The sequence below is a fragment of the Podarcis muralis genome, chromosome 8 (assembly GCF_964188315.1).
Source record: "Podarcis muralis chromosome 8, rPodMur119.hap1.1, whole genome shotgun sequence".
In the NCBI taxonomy this organism is placed as follows: domain Eukaryota; kingdom Metazoa; phylum Chordata; class Lepidosauria; order Squamata; family Lacertidae; genus Podarcis; species Podarcis muralis.
Genome location: NC_135662.1, coordinates 26,773,541 through 26,789,643, shown reverse-complemented (window position 1 = coordinate 26,789,643; position 16,103 = coordinate 26,773,541). Strand labels below are relative to the sequence as shown.

The window sequence follows — 16,103 nt, the reverse complement described above, 5'->3', positions numbered from 1 at the left end:
ATACAGGTATCATAAATGTCCCTAGTTTGGGCAAATGGCACAAGAAAACACTCACACACTAGTACTACATTCCTACTCTATTTCCAGAGGGATGGCCATGCTTGCCTGATGCAGCAAAATCAGACAAGTGTCTTGTGACTCCTTAAAGACTATGAAACATTATTATGGTATAAACATTAACTAGTAAAATTGATTCCTTCCGACTGATCCAATTGCATTCCTTTAAATATATTTAAAGGAACTTGCTGCTGGAAAGAGAGAGTTCTCATAATACAGAGTTCTCATAATAATGCAATTCTGTGCATCATTTAACACAGCCCAAATTGTCTCCAGCCAGATAACAGTAGTGTCCAAGATGTGACTTCTATCTTATCTCCTGACCCTCATTAAGTAGTGTCAATTTAAGAGCATATCTCAGGCCATTCAAAGACCAATGTTATTGAACAGGCTTGTCAAAGTGAGTGACGCCCTAGTAGAATATAGCATATTTTCGAATAATTAGCCCTGCCCTTTCCTTTTCAAGATGGCTCTTGGCCAGATATTCATCTTAACAAATCATTTCTATTTCACACTGCTGATGTTGGAAGGACATTGTGCGTTTCCCATGTCCATTTGTCCTTGGACTTGTTCCTTTTTATTTCACAATCTCTCCCTTTTTGTGGCTGTAGCCGTGCTAAAGTGGTTTCACCTTTGGCTACATATTGCTGTGAGATGCCTGCAGTTCAACAGAGTTAACCATGCTTAATTTCAAGGGGCTTTGGCAACTATTGTGTTGGATTGTGGCCAGTGGCTCCACTCTAGAGGGCTGATGAATATAATTATACTTTTGCGCGCACCCATTTATCATGTTATGGGATGTATCCCTCATTGCACTCTCCTTCGATAAGTGTGTCTCTATACAATCCTGGCAAGGCTGTGGTCTTGCTGATTGCCCCACATATTCAGGGAAGCCATCGTGTGGAAGGTTGCTGCCTCCCATTGCTACAATGGTATGTTAAAATCAACTGCAATAAAGACCAACTGTATCTAGTTATATGCATCTCCTTGATAAATATGGCATGCTTGTAAAGACAGAGGACTGTCACCTTCGGATCTCAAAATGCAGAATGAAATGTGCATGTCTTTATGTCCCTCTGTCTTCTTGGTCAAAGAGGGTCTATTTGTATACACATTTCATCCTGCATTTTGAGATCTACCTGCACTGTTTTCCCATTTGGAATATTCCTTCCGCTATTAGCTGGATTAGAGGATGGTTTCCAGTGTAGAAACTGTTTCTTGTGTAAACCGCTTCCATAGCTCCCCCATAGAGAATTACATGAGCCCACATGTCAGTCTCTGGAAGAAATATATGGGTTGCCTTTTTACATGTTACACACAGAAAATGAAAGCATAAGTGTATTGATCTATGTATTTGAAGCATTCAAATCAGCCCTAGTTTTAACATTTAAACTTTGATTATTTTTACAGTGATGAAAGTTATAGGCTGCGACTTGTAGTCAGTACAGGACACTGAAAATAGACACAAGTTTTGTTCCAGTCACTAGAATAGTGAAACTGTAACTGAAATAAGTAAAAGTAGGTCATGAGCAACACTTTGTTGACGGTGCTGAATGACTTGGGATACAAAATGTTATCTAGATTGCAACGCAACAAGTAATTAACTGCAGAGCAAATTTAAGAACACAGATAGAAATGTTTTTTAAAAGTCTTTGTCACAGTTAAAGAACGGCAAAATAATGCACGTTCAGCCCAGTCAATGTAAGGCAAAAAGACTGGGCTAGTAAAAGCAAGTTTGTCTTTATTCAGCATACATTCTCTGAAGCTATTTGCAGCAGGATATGTTGTTCAGGCTAATAGTTCAATAAAATTGAAAATCCAATTAGCCGTTATACTCTAAATAATAGACGTTGGAAGTGTTTATTCTTCAGGATATCCTGGCTGTGATCAGAAAACAGCATCAATGTCCCTACCATAAATTGCACAAATTGCACAAATTGTATCATCCTAGTGATGGTTTCAGTTAGGAATGCCTTTGGGAGTTGGTTTCTTGCCTTGGCCATTGAAGTAAACCAGTGACTGTGGCAAAGATATTTGTATGATTCAATGTCACAGTGTTCTTGAACTTCATTGTATTTTTTGGGAGTGCCAGCGGATTCAGGTTTGCTCTCTGGTGCTGTCAGTATGTGAAGGGGGCACAGGTGCACCTACTAAGGAAATAGAAAACTGGAGAGGCCCAGTGGGTCAAGTTGAATCATACAAACCAGATGGTGGCTAGAAAACCGGTTCATGGTTTCCATAACAACACTCCACATCTCCTAGGAGGGCTTCTCCAGTTGGAGTTGCCATTCCCTCAGGAAAAGAGATGGCCTTTTCTTGTTTCTTTGTAGACATGATCAAAAAAACAAACGAAGGAAAGGGTGGTTTTCATCTGTTTAGCCATTTTTCTTTTCTCAGGCAACACACTTTTATATTAATAGATGTCTTTCGCTCAAAGTTCCACTCAAAAACCTTGAGCCACTGACTGCATACTGCTGAGCCCTTCTGAAAAACCTGAGTTTTGCCCTCTGGTTCCATTATGGACCTGGTCTGAGCTCAACCCCCTGTCAAGGTAGCAACTTAACTTTATTTCACAAGGCCATTTTGGGAACATGGGTGTCAGTATCCTGCTTAGTTTCACACCATATGAGGTTGTTCCTTAGCAATGCCTACAGCCTAGTTATGACAAAACAGTAGATGAGACAGTAACCATGTTTCATTGCACCTGACTGTTTGTGAGGGTTTTCATTATGGAATACTCCCTGTGGGAACTGGCATGGTTACATACAGAGAACAGGCATATCAGGAATGAGGCTTGGCTAGAACCCATATCCCTGATTTAGTTTTCTTTGTGCAGGGAGTTATATATCTGAAGGAGTATCCAGGAATCTGGAAGTTATTTGAAAGTGTCAACAAACAGATAGATATAGGTGATCTAGTTGACATTAGCAGCTATGGAATAAGAGGAGAGTCACAGATTAAGAAGTAGGCAGGAGACAGTTTGCAATGCACACTTCTTAAACCAACACAAACCAAGACACAGCTAGTCTTTGAATTTTGTGATACAGTTCTGAAACCAAATAATGGGTACAAAACTGCATGTAATAGGGGAAACAGAAGACTGTCCTCCGATAGCCGTCAAAGATTTTGGTGTCAGTACAAAGGTGAGGACATAACAACTTCATTTTGCTTGTTTAGTTCTGTCTGCCTAGGCCAGGCAGTGTACATCTCAAAGGAATAGAAACGTGGTTGAGAGGCATAGCTCCTTCCACTTAAACCTGTGGGGCCTAAAATCCTGGCCATTTGTGACTTTAAATCTGTCAGACACTGTACAGAGAAGGGTCTGAATGGAATGCTTTTTTAAAAGTAGCTTCAGCCAGACTTTCGTGGCTTAATCCCCCCCAAGCCCTGCAGAGCTTATTGTGCCTATATATTGGAGTAACTGAAAAACAGCAACATTTGAGCCAATGCTTCAGAAAAGTCACCGTACTAAATACACATTGGCAGAGCCAGCTGTTATTATAGCTAATCTCAACCCAGAGCCTGGTAAACCAGTGATAGGAGAGAGATAACATATAATGAATATATAAAAGTGGACATGTGTTGAAAGTTTATTCATGGTATGCAATGCATAATTAAAAAAACAACTTCACTGTTTGATTAGCTCGTGGTGCTATCTTGTCCCTTTTATGTTAAAAGGGTGGGCGTATCTTTTCCTTACATTAGCCTTGGTACCCATATTCACATGTAATCGCTGTTAATATATCTTTGGTTTCTCAGGTAGCAATGTTTGTGCTACACTTGGGCAGTGCCACCTTCTTGCTCACGGAGCCGGTGATAAGCGCAATGACGACGGGAGCAGCTACGCACGTCGTGACTTCACAAGTCAAGTACCTCTTGGGAATGAAAATGCCGTATATATCGGGACCCCTGGGATTCTTTTATGTAAGTTCATTCTTGAAAATTGGCTCTGCCGTGTTGCTCACAGTTTGCATTTTCGCTCGATATGCAGGCCCAGGCCTAGGCACTGCGGTGTCCTGGTGGGGTTTGGGTCTATGTATATCTAAATCCAACTTGTTGTGGATGCAGGTCATTCCCGTCAAAGAAGCAGCAGGTACACAGCCTGGGGATCCTTATAAATCTGCTTTGCTATCATAGGCCTGAATGTCGCCTGTGGCACAAAGTGCCTTTCACCTGCTGAGACCCTTCCCGGATACAGTTAGCCTGTCCATGGTTATCCTTGTTCTGATAACCTCCAGGCTAGACTGCTGCAATGCATTCTATGTGGGGCTGCCTTTGGAGACTGCACGTAATGTACCTGCAGAGCTGCCAGAGACATCTTGCCAGTGCTTAAGGAGCTCCACTGGTCCCCAGTCCGTTTCCAAGCACAATTCAAAGTGCTGGTGCTTAGCTTACCTTTGAAACCTCAATGTGACTTGGGAGTTGAGTACCTAAGGCTACATCTACCCTCCATCAATCCATTTATGGCCTACTGGCATCTGAGATGAAGCCAGCAGTGATGAGAAAGAGGGCTTTTTGTTGTTGTGGTGCCTTGTTTGTGGAATTCATCCTCCTCAGGGACGCATGCCTGGTCCATATACTCATGTATTTTAGTGCTAAGCAAAGGTCTTTTTACTTTCCCAAGCTTTTAACATCGTCTGACATAGGCTGTGTACACAATCCCATTGCATCCAGTGCATTCCCACCACTGGCTTGGGAAGTGGTGTATGCATGATGTTAGCCACAGTTCATATCTGTCCTGAATTTATCCCGTTCTTCCTTAGCAAAGACCCCATTTTGACGTGTTTTGGTTCCAATCAGCTTCAATCTGAACTGAGAAAATGGGGGACTTGTCTGCATTTAATGATACCCAGTGCTAGAATTGTTTAATGCTGTTTTTTTAAACTGTCTTTTAAAGTTAGTTTTTTTATTGCTGTGTCTCAGTCTATAAATAAATGCATGCAATTACCGCATTTTAATCCTCAAAACAATATTGTGGGGTATGTTAGACTGAAATGCAGTTACTTTCCTACAATCTCTCATAGTCCAACTGCAACTCTGGCTCTGGAAACTCCATTGTTCTTCACTTTTCAGAACCTATCCAGTAGTATCTCCCTCTCTTTCTTGTCCTTTCCCATCTTTACTACCTGTGACTGACTGGGGTGGTGGGGCAAGTATATTGTGGTTATTCAGCAATTAATTCCCAACCTCCTTACACAACCAGTAATATGACTAGTGTGAAGTGCTGTTGTGGTGCACTTGATCTACTTTGACTGGTCCAGGGACAGAGAATCTGGAGAACAAGCTGTTCCCATATTAAACTACCCTCTAGTTATGATTTTCATCTACGGCCCTTCTCTGGGTGCTTCGACTTTTGGAAGTTAGGTGGGTAGCTGCTTGAAAGAGAGCCTTTCTTGTAGTGGCTATCATATTGTCAAATTTTTCGGGCATCAGCATCAATAGCTTGACTTCTTAAAGATAAAAGCCTTGTTTATCTAAAAGATAAGTTTGTCCAGTTTGCCTGGGGTTTTGACAGTAAGTTAAATTCTGTGGCCTATGGCAGGGTAAAAACATCTTAGTATAAAAATGTTGAGTTCAATGGCACTTATACCTAAGTAAGAATATACTGTATAGAATTGCAGCCTTAAAATGGTCTTCATTAGTACTCCAAAACAGATACATAGAAAGCATGATCTCAAGACCCAGTAATGTTTTACTAATACATTGTTCTCTCTTAATATTATTAATTGCATATTAACTTACTTCAGTGTACTGTAAACCTTTATCATCTGTAAACCATTCTTTCCATATAAATTACAAGGAAATAGGCAATGCCATCTGGTGGTTGATACTGATATTTAAATGCAGCAGCCAAGGGACCCTAGATTGCCTGATATGCTAAAAATGATAGGTATGTATTGCCCCACTTTCCTTCATCTCTCTAACCCAGACTTGCCTGTATTCTAACATTTCCTGTGAGTGCTATTGGCTCCTAATACTTTCAGCCTCCTTGTTTTATGTCATCTGCTAATTTTCTATATTATAGAAAATCAAGAATCTATAGCAATCGAACCAGGCTCTCTATTTAGACAGCAGCTCCTCTCTTCTTTTCCTTCTTCTTCAAACTTATGCTATTTGCTAGAATGGTTGCAGATAGCTAGTGATTTTTCCACATTCATCCAATGGTTTTCATATACTTTACATTCAGGGAGTCATTTCCACATTAACGTATCCACCAGGCAACACAGGAATATTCTGTGTTGCACACACGGTTTGCATGCAACACCATCTTAAGCCTCACTTGAACCAAGAATGTGACCAATAGCACACCCAACATTGCAGGAGAAAATGAGTAGTGATGGACAAGCTATAATTTGGAGAAGCAAAGCACCATTACTGATGTTCTCGCTGAGCAAATCCAAGAAAGTTTTTCAGAATGCAATTTGCAAACCGCTGCATCCTAGTTGATTTTTTTAAAGTTTGCAAAAGGATTCAAAAACAGTCAATGCACCTTGCATTTTCCCTCCAAACATAACATTTGAAAACCACACTGACATATTATGGAGCATTATATTTGACATCTTTGTTTAAAATGGTTGTTTAATTTTATTAGAGAAGATCCCTCCCTCTTAAAGGGGCTGTTTAAAAACTAGACAAAAATTCCATGTGCATGTCTCCACACATGGGTTGCTTTGGAGAGGGGCCAGTGTCACCATGCAATAACTTTGATAATTTGTGTTGCCATGGTAGTAGTTTTATATGAAAAAAATAGAATTAAGTAATTGTGCGCTGCTCAGCAGGCACAACTGCACCGCAAAAGGCAAATTTGGCAGCTACTTCATTGGTCTGTTTTGTTTTTTTCTTTTAAAACATTTACCTTTATAAGTTTAGCCTGTTGCTTAATTCTTCCTGGTTTTATATTCTTTTTCACAACCTCAACTTACTCAATTCTCTCTCTTTTTGGCTTGGACACCCAGGGCAGGGGTGAGCGGAGCAATGCAGGAGTCCAGTCTGCTAATAAAGTGGGGTAGAAGAGTCATAAGGAAACAAGCCAATGAAACATTTTCTTTTATAGAATGAGATCATAATTCAGTATGAGCAAATGAGAGAACCAACCTACTTTGAGGATCCCATGAGATACATAATTATCACAAAAGCGTTACAGCTCACAATTTATATGAAGCCAGAGTTTTGTCCAATCAAGGTTTCCCTAAATATAAGACTTGTTATAAATGCTCAGTGTGGTTGCCACCTCTTCTGTGGTTGCTCCCACATGGGTAGAGAGCCACGCAAAAGGTTCTGCTCCTGTGGCTCCTCTAATCACACATTTAGCCTGCTGTACAAGTAATGCATCTTCCAGGGCATCGTATGCCACATTAACTGTTGGATGAAACTGGGAGAACATAAGAAGCTGCCACATGGCAAGTCTGTGCTGATTGACAGCATCTCTCCAGGAATTTCAGACAGAAATATTTCCTAGTCTTCCCTGTAGTTGCCAGGAACTAAAACAAAGACTTTCCTCAAGCAACGCATGTGTTCTTCCACTGAAGTATGACCCTCTCACTAGTTAAGGTACTTCATAAGTTAGCAGAAAGGAGCAGTATGTAGGCTGGGAGAACCCACACAACACCACCAGACCAAGACGATTTTCTGTCTGAGGACAAGACCAGCTGCACTTCATGCACAAGGGCCAACTTGACTAGCAGTTGACACTTACTTCGATATTGAGAATACAACAGTTTCCTTCCAAACATCTAAGGGCAATAAAGAGTTCTTCAACAGAGGGGAACAGGTGGGCGCCTTTGGAAGATCAGCTGGGGGCTACCACTATTGCCCTGTCCCCACAAATCTGCCACCCTCACTCATCCTGATGAGCAGGCTTGTTAGAATTCCTGCTCCATGATTGCAGTCATGGGATTGTTATCTGTCACATGATGATGTATGTTTTGACTCCACAGAGTGGGAAGTGACGGAGACAGGATGTTTGTGTTACTGTGTTTCGTGAAGTGGGACTATTGTCCTTTGTTTTTTCTCTTTGCTGTCTGATGCTAGAAAGAGAGGGAGCCATGTTGCAGTGCTCCGTGTGTGTTTATATGTAAATAAAGTAGATTAGCCAAAATGCTGAGTTGCTGAGGTCTGTTACGCAAACTGCGAACACTCTGCGGATCCCTAAGTGTGCCGACGCCTCTTGGCATCGGTTGCTGTGATGTTCGGGCTGAAGGAAGCTTTTGAAACTCCCGAACGAATGACCAGGAGGGAGAGAACATGCTAGTCGGGCATGTGTCTGTGTGTCTGCCAGGGTCCGTACTCGAGAATAGGACAATCTCCTGACATGGCTATCTCCTTTCCACTAACTCTGCCTTCAGTATTGGGTTTTTTAAAAAAAAAAAATTTTTTTTTTGGCATTATTAACAATGTCAATTCTTACTTGGAATTTTGTAGTAGATGTGTGATCTCAGATAGGGAATCCCTGCTGGGCTACTGCTTGGCTCCCCATTATGAGGTGGGCCTGAAGTGATAACTATGTGAGGATGGAAGGAAAGGGGGGAGTTCTTTATCTTTCACCCGGGGTGTAGAATTGGAATTTTGGCAGCTTTAGCATTTTTCACCCTAGCACAATCAATTGTGCCTGGTAAAATACTTGCTCTTTTGTACAACTATTACTTTTCAGGGACTCCCCCCCCCCAACTCCCTTGTACAACTTGCAATAAGGAAACAAACAGTCTGAAGATCCCAAATTCATTTGTTGACTTGGTATATGACAGCCTCTTAGATTGCTTCCTCTACCATCCATGTACATGGAGAGGGATCTTGGTGCTGCAGAGGTACATGATGGCCAGTTTCTTCTTCCATCTCCCATCCCCATTCCTTCCCGCCCCTGTGCATGCCCCCCCCCCCCGTCTCATTTAGCTCACTTCCTCCACTCCATTAAAGTTTGGAGCTTGTATTCCTTGATGAAGTGCAGCATATTCCCACAATGGCTTGGTGAGCTGAGTGCCCATGTATATATAGGGCTCTGTTATTCCTTCTGGCGATCCCTTCATGTGTTGGTGTTTCACCCACACATGGAAGGATCATGCCACATGTATTTTTCAAACTGGCTACCTCAAACTGTACTCAGCTCCCTGCATACCCTTGAAGAATGCAGCAAATAGAGTATTAAAAATAAACCCTCCGGCTTCCAAACCTACTTTTCAGAACAAGGGGTGGCAAGATGCCACCTGAGGGTTGGAATGCCATGTGGTAAGTTTTCTGAAAGAGAGAGAAAATAAGAAAGCAAAACTAAATGTTCTTGTTTAGAATCTGGGTCTCTTAATTTTTATGAACAAGTTTCCTAACGAAATGGTCCAGGTATTAGATTTGAATTGTTTTTGTAAAGCAACTTTATTCCCAATTCGTGTTGCGTTTGGCAGTCAATTGTTGGAGAGAAGCACTTTTCAGCAGTTTAATAGAGACTTCTTGCCTGTAAAATTGGATTGATCCTAGAGTATTTTGACTAATTTGTGTATTTTAATAGCTTTGCCTGTTTGGAACTCTAGCCTTAATGGTTTACCTTTACAGTTATACTTGCTGACATATTAACTTACTGATGTATCAGCACGCCTGTCCTTTGCACCATTGCATTATATGGCTGCAATCTGGCAATCCAATGTACTTTCTCAAGTTTATATGTCAGTAGTGGATGGGAGTCCCGTTTTCTGCCCGAGAGTGTTCTTTCTGTGCCATCCCTGTCTTATCACCAAAGAGGATGCAGCTTGTGAAGAGTTCCATGACATCAGAAAACCTCATGGGTGCCATGGAGTAACTGGATGAAGGTGCACGTCTTTTGGGAAAACTTTAATCAGAAAATTGTATTCACGTTTTCCAAGAAATCTTGGTAAATTGAGGTTCTTTAAATGTTCTATCTCAAAAGTGCATCAGAGGTTTTTGGCAGCCTTTCACTTAGATGTGCATATAACGACCAGGCAATGAACTTGTGTCACCCAATTTTTTTTTATACTCCTGTAAATGAAAGTTGTTTAAGGGTTCATGAGAATTGGCCATTTGGCTACTGTGATACTCTTGAAACCTTAAAATAAAATGATTCAAATGCACTCTTATGTGAGAACTGTTTGGAAACTGAAATTGATTTAAGAATGTGAGACTTGGCCTCTCCCAACCCTACTTTGCCCTTATAATCTCTTCATCCAATCCCAGTAAACCCTACTGGAGAGGTCCCATGGGGAGAAGTTGATGGGGCTCACTCCAAGGGCAGATTCCACCCCACGTGCACTCCTCACCTCAACCCCCAAATTTCCCCCTGCAGCCTCTTTACATCCCCCAGAGGGACTGAGTGCAGCAGCTTTGATCCACAAGATCCCAGAGGAGGGTAGTGTGCTTGAAGGGAGGCTGTGGATGGAGAAGAGTGCTTGGGAGGGGAGCAGTGTACTCCAGCTTGGATCAAAATCTGAATTAGGGAAGAGTTTTTGAGGTTGGTTTTATTGAGCCCCTGAAATTTCTTTCAGAGCCTGCATCTTTAATGCATGGTATGCTAGATTAAGTGATTGAGTTGGTAATTCTAGTGTTAATTGTCTGATAAACATCTACTAAAATGCAAGACTATTACTATTATAGCAGTGCATATTATATCCATTCTTTCCTATCTATCTAATCCCATTGGTCCTTCTAGAGATATGGAATGTAACATTTATCAGTTCCATAGAGTTATGAGTACAGTTCGGGAGAACTTCTTGGACTGTGCCTTGGTAGTAGATTTGCCACAGCCACTTAAGCCAGTAATAAACTGGCAGTGAAGTGAAAAGTATATCTCAGAAAAAGTACTATGTAGCATGAATATTTGGTGGTACAAATACTGTTCCACCATGCTGACCCAACATCTAGAGGACACAAGGTTCTACTAGGCCCAGAGATGTACCTGAGCTCCCTTGCGCCCTTGGCAAAGAGATGTGGCTAGCCAGAGCAACAGGAGAGCATCCCAGGGAGCCTGCCGATGGGCAGGTGAGCTTCAAGCCACCTGGAACCATAGTGGAGAGGTACAGTTTTTGTGACTCCCTTGGCCTTTGCCCTTGGCAGGGGCCAACCTGGCCAATCCCTGGGTACGCCCCTGACTAGGCCCTTCAGACAAGTAGTTTGGTCTCCATGTGTGTTGCTATGGGAAAACAAGTAGCACACCACAGCAAAATGGGTCATGGTAATCCATGGCTAACAAAAGCAATGGCAAACTGGGTAGTGATGATCCACAAAAATGACTGTCTGCGAGTTCCCGAATCAATTCCTGTTATTTCAGAATGCCTTCATAAAGCCTTAACAGCATGGTGTATCAGGATGGGTTGGCAAAGGCAGCCTATATTCAACAAAAGACAGATGTTTGAAATAAAACTTGCAAGTCTTTGTGTATGTCATATTTAAATAGTTGATGGTGGGATTTAGTCCAGCTCTTCATTTTGCTTGCTGGCTGCTCTTTGGATCTGGCTTTGGGTAGCTTCTGAGCCTGTGCTGATGACTGTGCTGACATTCGGACATGGCATTCCAAGTTTCTGTCTTTTGTCCTAGTCAGTCTCGGCTCCTGGTGGGGCACTGAGCCAAAGCCACATGCTGTCTTCAACACACATTTCTGGATAGGCATGGCTTTCTAGTTGCCAAATCCCAAGCCCTCTAGTATAACATCTTCATTGTTTGATTATATAAGGACAGCATGTGGGTCAAGGTTGTGGTTTCATTGCCCATCCTTCCAAATGTCTGACTCATGTACAAAATGTGTCGTCCCCCCCCCCCCCCCGATCTTAGACCAAACATGGAAAAGCTGCATCCCTGTTTTGGTGACAAATGTCCGCCAGTGAAATAATCTAGACTAGGTCATGATGACCTTACTTGTGGCATTGTGGCTTTCCAGGACAGTGGGATCATAGCTTGCTCTGTAACTTTTTGCATGTACATAGTCAACATTTTTTGTTACCATTCTGTGTAAGAAAACAGCAGATATAAATCTCCTGATGGTGACTTTTGAGTTCAGAAAAGAACTAGTTTATATTCTCCTGGAATATAAATGAAATATATATAATGGAAGCAGCTCTTGCGTTTGCTGAAAGGCATGTCTAGATACAATCCACTGTATTCAGTAATAAGTTCCAAAACTGTGGACCTGCTTCTTTGAGCACTTACACCCTTGATATTCAACTGACCTTCTGATTTTCTTTCCACTATAGATTTATGCCTACATCTTTGAAAACATCAAGTCCATTCAGTTGGAAGCTCTGCTGCTCTCTGTGCTGAGCATTGCGATTCTCATTCTTGTTAAAGAACTGAACGAAAAGTTTAAAGGGAAAATCAAGGTGGTTCTTCCTATTGATTTGGTTTTGGTAAGTATAAACACAAGCACTGTTTTGCACTTCTCAATCTGCTGCAGCCGGTGGTGCTCATTGTTAATGCAATGCAGGGCAAATCTTTATGGTTTTGCCATTTAGATAATGGTGTGACCAGTTTAGATAAATTCAGGTGTACTGTTTCTCGGAAAAGTTTGATAGAAGTATAATATTAAATAAATACCGCACAAAGGAAAATGGCAACTGACTGGCTTCAGTTGTGAGGTTTAAAAACATTGTTTGGGCTCGTTAATTGTAGTCATGCAACCTTCTGGTGTCTCAGCTATGATGTTTAGTTTTTGTAATGCCCAGCTGTTTTTCAAAATGGTGTAGTAATGAGGTATATTGACCTACTGTCTTTATAGTAAAGAATTCTGGGATTGTGCTTTGTGACTGCATACTGTGGCTCTGATGCAAAGAAGCCTTACAGGTGTGGGAGCTTGATTCAAGATCTCAACCCCCCCCCCAAACCCCTCCATTAATCTCAATGGATGAGGCCTCATTAGCACACCGTAATGTGAGCTGATTGGGTATTTCTGTATTAATAGGGTCTGCTTATAGATACATAAATGCCTTGTGTGCATAGGAGTACACATTTAGGACTCTGAATCTGGATGTGTACATGTGCCAGATGAAAACATATAGGGCAGGGGTGAGGAACCCCCGGCCTGGGGGCCAAGTTGGGCACTCCAGGCCTCTCTATCTGCCCTTGGAGCTCTCCCCAGGCCACACCCTTACTGGCCCTGCTTTGCACCCCAAATGCCGCTGCCCGACTGAAATGTGTCCTTGGATGCTGATAATCTTCTTATTTATCTGGATGGAGGATAGAGAGGTATGTTTGAAGGGTGCTCCTCACCTTCATTTCAATATACCTGAGATGTGTGGGAACACACGCTCTCTTAATGTAGGGAAATTGCATCCCCTTCCTTTTCAATACACTCCATGCTTCTCAACTGTTAATTCAATGTAATAACCGTAGATAAATTGAGGGTGTGTAGAAGAGCCAATATTCACATAGCTTCTGTATAGCTATATGCTATCATGTAAACCCAACTATACGTGAACATAGGCAATCCCCATCTGAGAAGAAGCTGACCCAGTGGTCTCATCTCTGTAACTTAACAATATTGCTTCTATTCCATTGGTTCCACTCATATTGTTCTCTGAAGAAGTGAGCCCAGTGCCAAAAGAAACATAAAGATTTCTTTAAAAAGTGTGAAATGTTTATTGCCTTCCTCCTCTAAGTCTTTGTTGTTGCTTGACCAATAGATAGTTGCTACCTCTGCTGCTTGCTACTATGCTGATATGAAGCACAGCTATGGCATGGAAGTTGTGGGACATATTCCAGAAGGGTAACGTGTTCTTTATATGCTTGTATGTATTGATACATAAATATGTATATTCAGTATGTTTTGCATTTTTGCATTTTAAAATCATTATTTGCATACCCTCATCCCGTGCAATAAAATGGTCAGCAGCTGAAAAATGAAAATGAAACCATGAATTCTGCCTTAATAAGGATGATAAGAACAGAGTTGATTTTCAGAAGGCTGATTTACTGAATAGGGAACCTATATAGAACCAGACATCAGATACTGGGGATCTGTGGGTCGTATCCAACGAAGCACCAAGTTAAAATCGTTTAGCACTATATTCTTGTTCTGTTGGTGAAATGTTTTGCACCCGCGGAATGTAGCTGCATAAGATAATGCACAAGCAGGTTGCTGGTAACTTTTTTGCACAACAGGTTATGGAATCTGTTACGCAACAAGCTTCTGCTAGTGCAACTGTTATATTGGAGTCCTGTGTTGCACAACATTAAACTCACCCACTTGCTAGCAGACTGAGAACACTGTGTAGGTAGTGTAGGTCCAGTTCTTCTGATGAATATGAATGCTGCTTTATTTTGTAGAATAAGAACCACAAGTCCTTTGTTGTCTGATTTTGTCCCCTATTTCTTTCTAAAGCTGCTACTGAAGACTAAACTGACACATCTATTTTTATGCTGACTGGTTTTTACAAACCGAATGTCCAGCCTCTTTTTATGCCTGGGCTTGTGGGACTAAATGTAGTCATTTCTCAGATGATCGAAATCTGGAAATACTAAACTTGTGGATTTAAAGAGGGGAAGGGTGTCTGTGGTCCTAGCATCAACCTCCGTAAGCAGCCATTCCTTTGAAATCTGAGGTTAAGTATTCAAGTTGTATGAACTTAAGCTCTCGCCATGTGATTTGGGGGTCCTACGAAGGAGGCAACCTATACACATACAATTTGCATATGCATATCTGTTCACAAACAAATTGGCCATGTGTGGAGATCCAGAATAGTGGCCATGATGCCTCCTCCTGCTCACATGTTTGAGATTTTTGCTAACCCTCTGAATAAGGGCTACAGCTGGTTGGCATCAGTGCTTGTTTTCCAAGGGTACTCAAGGGCACGCAGCACTGGCACCATTTTTTCTAGAATAAAAGCACTGGTTAAAAGTGTGACACTTACTGAAACAACTTCATGGTGAGTACAGGCACCATTTCCCCCCTGGAAGAAATGCACTGGTTGTATTTATGTGAAATGTAGAGATATTGAGAAGAAGCTTTGATAAGCTATCTGAGGCAAAGACCTCCAATATGTATCATTTCAGTATATCAGTGCAGCTTTATTAAATAACAGCAGGCCAGACAGCACATTTTGGTATTTGGTAGGCTTTGTAGCACTGAAGAATGCAAATGCTTCCTAAAAATGACCCTTCTCAAACTAAACTTAAAATTGAAAAGCTGGAATAGACTGTGATTTTGTGGCTATAAAATGAGGAAATTCCATCAGAAGTGAGATTTCTGTGCCTACCCTGAATTAATGGAAACTTTTCAGTTCATAGTTTTGATTTGATACTGGCACATTTGCCTTCTAATGCATAACACCCTCCACCACATAGGATTGTCCTTACTTTTACAGCATACCACTGCCAAGGTCTCCACCCATGAATATCCTCCCTGAAGTCATCACAGAGGCATTTGGAGTGGCATTGGTTGGTTATGTAGCTTCACTAGCCCTCGCCCAGGCCTCTGCTAAGAAGTTCAACTACTCTGTGGATGATAACCAGGTAAACGTTTGTACACTGTTTTCGGCTGATGAAACTTTGGTGAACATTCTCCAAGCAGAAACCTACCAGGATCATGACATGCTTACTGTGGTCTTACAATTAGTCTTAAGGGTGCAATTTTACTGCCATGATGCTGCTAGAGTTGGTTGAAATTATCCAAAAGCAAGTGAGAGTCCTTTGATTAATTTGCAAAAAGAATTCGGTATAATTGAGAAAGTTGGTTCAAACTATGACATTTCCCCCCCAAACTAGGTTCTTGGGTTATGCTAGGCATGCCAGGAAGCCTATAAACCCTGCTGCAGTGATGGCCTCATTTCCACACAGCTAGTGACTTTACACCTTACCATGTCCCTCCTGCCATCTCCACCCTCTCTGGATTGTTGTGCTTCCTGTAGGCCACGGAGATAGGCCAATATCCATTCTCAAGACCTTCAGCTCCAAAGTCATGCGAATTTACAATATTATATTAAAGGGCTATTGATCACTCCTGCATTTGTTCGGTACCCCAAGGGAACCTCTAAACTACCAGCGAAGAAACCATAAGGGTATGCAGGCAATTGGAAGGAGGGGAAGAATTTGTAAAATTATTGCATGGCATTGTTTATTGA

The 16,103-nt window shown here is 41.6% G+C and overlaps 1 protein-coding gene across 6 annotated transcripts in view; it reads left to right on the top strand.

The window, feature by feature from the left end:
• SLC26A7 (solute carrier family 26 member 7) overlaps positions 1-16,103 on the top strand; it is a 74,083-nt gene that overhangs the window by 31,804 nt on the left and 26,176 nt on the right. For 5 of the 6 annotated variants that reach the window (XM_077932858.1, XM_077932860.1, XM_077932859.1 and 2 more), the window contains 4 exons: positions 3,821-3,981; positions 12,243-12,395; positions 13,668-13,750; positions 15,348-15,495. In XM_077932858.1, coding sequence (XP_077788984.1) covers positions 3,821-3,981; positions 12,243-12,395; positions 13,668-13,750; positions 15,348-15,495 — 545 coding nt within the window. Of the gene's footprint in view, positions 1-3,820; positions 3,982-12,242; positions 12,396-13,667; positions 13,773-15,347; positions 15,496-16,103 lie in introns of those variants that run through there. The other variant, XM_077932862.1, reaches the window with a different exon arrangement.